Source organism: Lepisma saccharinum, chromosome 15 (genome assembly GCF_977018435.1).
Source record: "Lepisma saccharinum chromosome 15, izLepSacc3.1, whole genome shotgun sequence".
NCBI classification, from domain to species: domain Eukaryota; kingdom Metazoa; phylum Arthropoda; class Insecta; order Zygentoma; family Lepismatidae; genus Lepisma; species Lepisma saccharinum.
Genome location: NC_139243.1, coordinates 33,101,233 through 33,105,032, shown reverse-complemented (window position 1 = coordinate 33,105,032; position 3,800 = coordinate 33,101,233). Strand labels below are relative to the sequence as shown.

Below are 3,800 nucleotides of genomic sequence, written 5' to 3'. Positions count from 1 at the left end.
AAAAGTATAAGTACAGTATACAAATTATGAAGTGGAATCTTTTACTAATTCACTATAATATTAATTTGACTCAAAACTTGATTATAAACAACATTTATAGTTTCACCTCCAGGAGGAAGAATAAATAAATTGGACGGCATTGGGAGTGTCACTATTCATCTTAGCGACCCCGAAAGCTATGGATTCCACACTAATATCGGTTGTTTTCGATTATTTTTACGTCACCCCTTCTCACCCTCACCCCTAGGGGTGCCAGGGGTGTCTTACCCCCACAGTATTTCCATCCAGATTGTAAGTCATATGTGTACCAAGTTTGGTTGAAATTGCTCCAGGCGTTCGAGAGATATGCCGGAACAAACATACACACATGCATCCATCCATTTTTATATACGTATATAGAGATTGTTTTCTGATATAGAATTATTGTGGCTATTCAATGGTCCTGGTAAGAGAAATGTATAGGGAATTTGAAAACATTCTTAATTTGGGGAACACAGTACTATTCGAATACTTCTGAGGATTGAATGTGAAAAATAAACATCAATGTTTACGCTGTGTAACAGGGTTTGTCTTTTATCGACTGTATCGCTGATTGTTGTTTGGAAAGGGGATAGGGTTAAGGGGTGTGGTGGGCTCTATCCGTGAGTTGAATTTATCCGTTACTTTGGACCACAATACGAATATTACAACTATACAATTGTACGTACGTTTAGTTCTAGCTGCAATACTAAAATGGTACTGAATACTCCATCAGCACTGGAACGGAGTGGTTAGCGCGGGCGCTACGACTCCAAGGTCTCGGGTTCGGATTCTGGCCTGACATGGGTATTATTTGTGAGTATCAATTCACCAGTTTCATCATATCATCGCTCATCTTGATCGTTGCGATTAGCCAAAGGAGGCAGAAGAACGACATAAAATAACATAATCCAATAAATCCAACAGCATTTCGAATCTTTGTTCGACATTTTCGGACCTGGCTCCCTTTCAAAAAAAAAATCCTAGGTAAGTGCCTGATCCCGGGCGCCAAGACGTTGGGGCGCCGAACGAGGTCGAGAACTAAAAATATAACTAAAGATATGTTTGTGTATATATATCGTCCTGTTTTTGTACCTTGTTACATTTGTACTTGGTGCAGAGTCTGAAGAAGACCTTGCTAGAAGGTTGAAACGTAACGTTTAGTTTTTGTTTTATAATAAAATAAATTTCTGCCTTGGTCAGCATATTGAGTTTTTCATAATAATTGTCTGTGAAGGAATGAGTGCTTTTAGAAAAGGCCATAAATATTTTCTTTTCTACTTACAGAGATTCTGCCTACGGGATGCTTTTCAAGGTCATTGTGCTCTTTATTCCTACTCTCACTCTTGGTGTTCTTCGGATTGAAAGTGATGTCCAAGCACATGAAGGCACAGGTATTTTGTCATCTTGTGTAAGTCAGGTTTTAAAGAAATATTTCAGAGATGCTAGAACCTTGTATTTCCTAGAGGATGAAGGAATACAATACCTTAATGACCTCATAGTAACAAACCTCGAACTGCCTCACATGACCGTCGAAATGTCCAAAGCAGACTATGTGGAAGAAAATTTGGGAGCTCGCTGGTTCATCGAAAGAAACGGTGCTCACTATCTGATGACGCTGAGTAACTCGAGGAAAATTTCAATCATCACCGGAAAGATTCTGCGCTCGCTACGTTTCAAGCCTGATTCTAAATATTTCATAGCTGTCTACACGAAGGAACCATATAGGGCAATCCGTGTAATCCTAAGCGAAGCGCACAGGTATCGACTAGTCAATGTGCTAGTGGCAATATTTTCACAATACTCCAGTGAAAACGCTGTTCATTTGTACACCTATATCCCGTATACGGAGAGATATTGCAGAAGGTATTTAATACTAAATCATTTAGATACATGGAATGGTAGAAGATTTGAATCTGGAAGAAACCTGTACCCCAAAAAAGTCAAGAATTTGCATGGATGTCCGCTTCACTTCAAAAGCTTTTTCCGCAGAGGATATATGGCTCACGCATATTTCCCGAACGGTAAGCTGGGTTTGATTGGGATGTACGGGGGTATGTTGCAGTCTTTCTCTGAGAAGTTGAACTTTTCCTTACGAATGAGTGGCAATTATCGTGGATCTGCTAGAGCAGGGGGATATAATAGACATCACTTTTTAGATGAATACTTTAGAGAAATACAAGAAGGAAGAGTAGAAGGAAGTATTACATTCGAGTTTCTTCAGGATGTAGTGCTCTTCTACTTTTATGACATCATTATTACGCAACAATTCGCCTATTATGGATTTCTAGTACCTTTGCCACAATTTTATCCCTCTTGGATGAATTTAACCTTTCCATTTCAGAGTCTATGCTGGATAGCCACTACAGTCTCGTTCGTCCTGTATTCTGCTTTCATGGCATGTAATAGGAAAGTAACTACTGGAAAGGACTTGACCACAAGTGAATCTGGTCTTCTGCTTACATTATCTATTATCTTGGGGATCTCTGTACCACGGATGCCAGAGTTATTTTCATCAAGGTTGGCCTTCGCTCTGTGGGTACTGTTCACGTTGATTCTCAATGCAGGTTATCAGGGGTCACTCTTCAGCTTCATAACACATCCAAAGAAGGAACCGCTGATCGACTCTATGGAGGACATTCTAAATTCGCCACTGAGGATAACAAGTTCTAGCAAAATAGATAAGGCAGCTTTCTCGTATTTTGAAGATGAAATCTCGAGAGCACTCTACTTGAGATGGTTCGAAGCAAACACAACCATAGATCCCATATTAAGAATGGTGGCCAAGAGAGACATTGCCGTTATGGAGTATACTGGTTACGCAACCGATGAAGCACTTTATTTAAACCTCACAGATCCATATGGGAAACCACTTTTCCATGTGGTATCAGAGCACCTCACTGCTACGCCTGAGAATTTCTACATGAGGAAAGGTTCTCCCTTCACAGAACCCTTTGCACGGGTGGTTGACGCAGTGGTGGAGTCCGGGCTCTCCAGGCTATGGAAAGAAGAGGCTGAGGACAGGTTTTCCCCAGATAGTTTTTCCAACTTCTTGTCCGAAGAAGTAGATGAGGATGTTGCCTTAACTTTATGGAACTTGGCGGGCTCATTTACTTTGTTGCTAGCTGGCACTTTATGCAGCGCTACTGGATTTATATATGAATTAGTTTCTTACTACAGTGGAAGGTTGAAGAGTGAGAGCACATAGAGAAACACAGAATTTAGAATAGTCAATTACCTTTTATCTTTCCAGGAAATTGATAAAGCAACGTAAAACCCTAAACCTTGGAAAAATAGAAACAACCTCTACATTTAGCATGCTCATAGACAATGGAAGATTTACAAAATGCATCTCATGCACTGATGGAACCAAATTCTGACGGTTTAAACTGTTACTCAATCCAATTACTCAGTGTTCTTGCATGAAGTAGCGGATAGATTGAAACATTTTCACGGAACCAAAGGTATAACTTTTTCTACTTAGTTACCACTATAGATATGGACTATTGAATCACATGACGCGCAAGTTTGGTACACATTCTACTGCTCAGTCATCACTGGCACCAACGGATTAACACGTTCTACTAGTGAACTGCATGATGTTGTTACTCTCAGGTATGTATTCAAACACATATACAAATACAAGTACGTGGATCATGCCGGTAAAGTTTGTTCATTGTTCTGGGTGGAATCTGAGAGGTTTCTTACAATAAAGGGTGTTCAAAAAAAATGTATACACACTTTAAAATGGAATAGCTGCTATATTATTATGAGTATTACAA

General features: G+C 39.7%; 1 protein-coding gene across 1 annotated transcript; it reads left to right on the top strand.

Moving 5' to 3' along the window:
• Nucleotides 1-1,321: 1,321 nt before the first annotated feature.
• LOC145999190 (uncharacterized) lies at nucleotides 1,322-3,226 on the top strand. The gene has a single exon (XM_083136120.1). The coding sequence runs from the start codon at nucleotides 1,322-1,324 to the stop codon at nucleotides 3,224-3,226; it is 1,905 nt and encodes a 634-aa protein (XP_082992246.1).
• Nucleotides 3,227-3,800: the final 574 nt, after the last annotated feature.

What these genes read in the sequence shown, in the direction of transcription:
- LOC145999190 (XM_083136120.1), top strand. Translation starts at nt 1,322, where the DNA reads ATGCTTTTCAAGGTCATTGTGCTCTTTATTCCTACTCTCACTCTTGGT.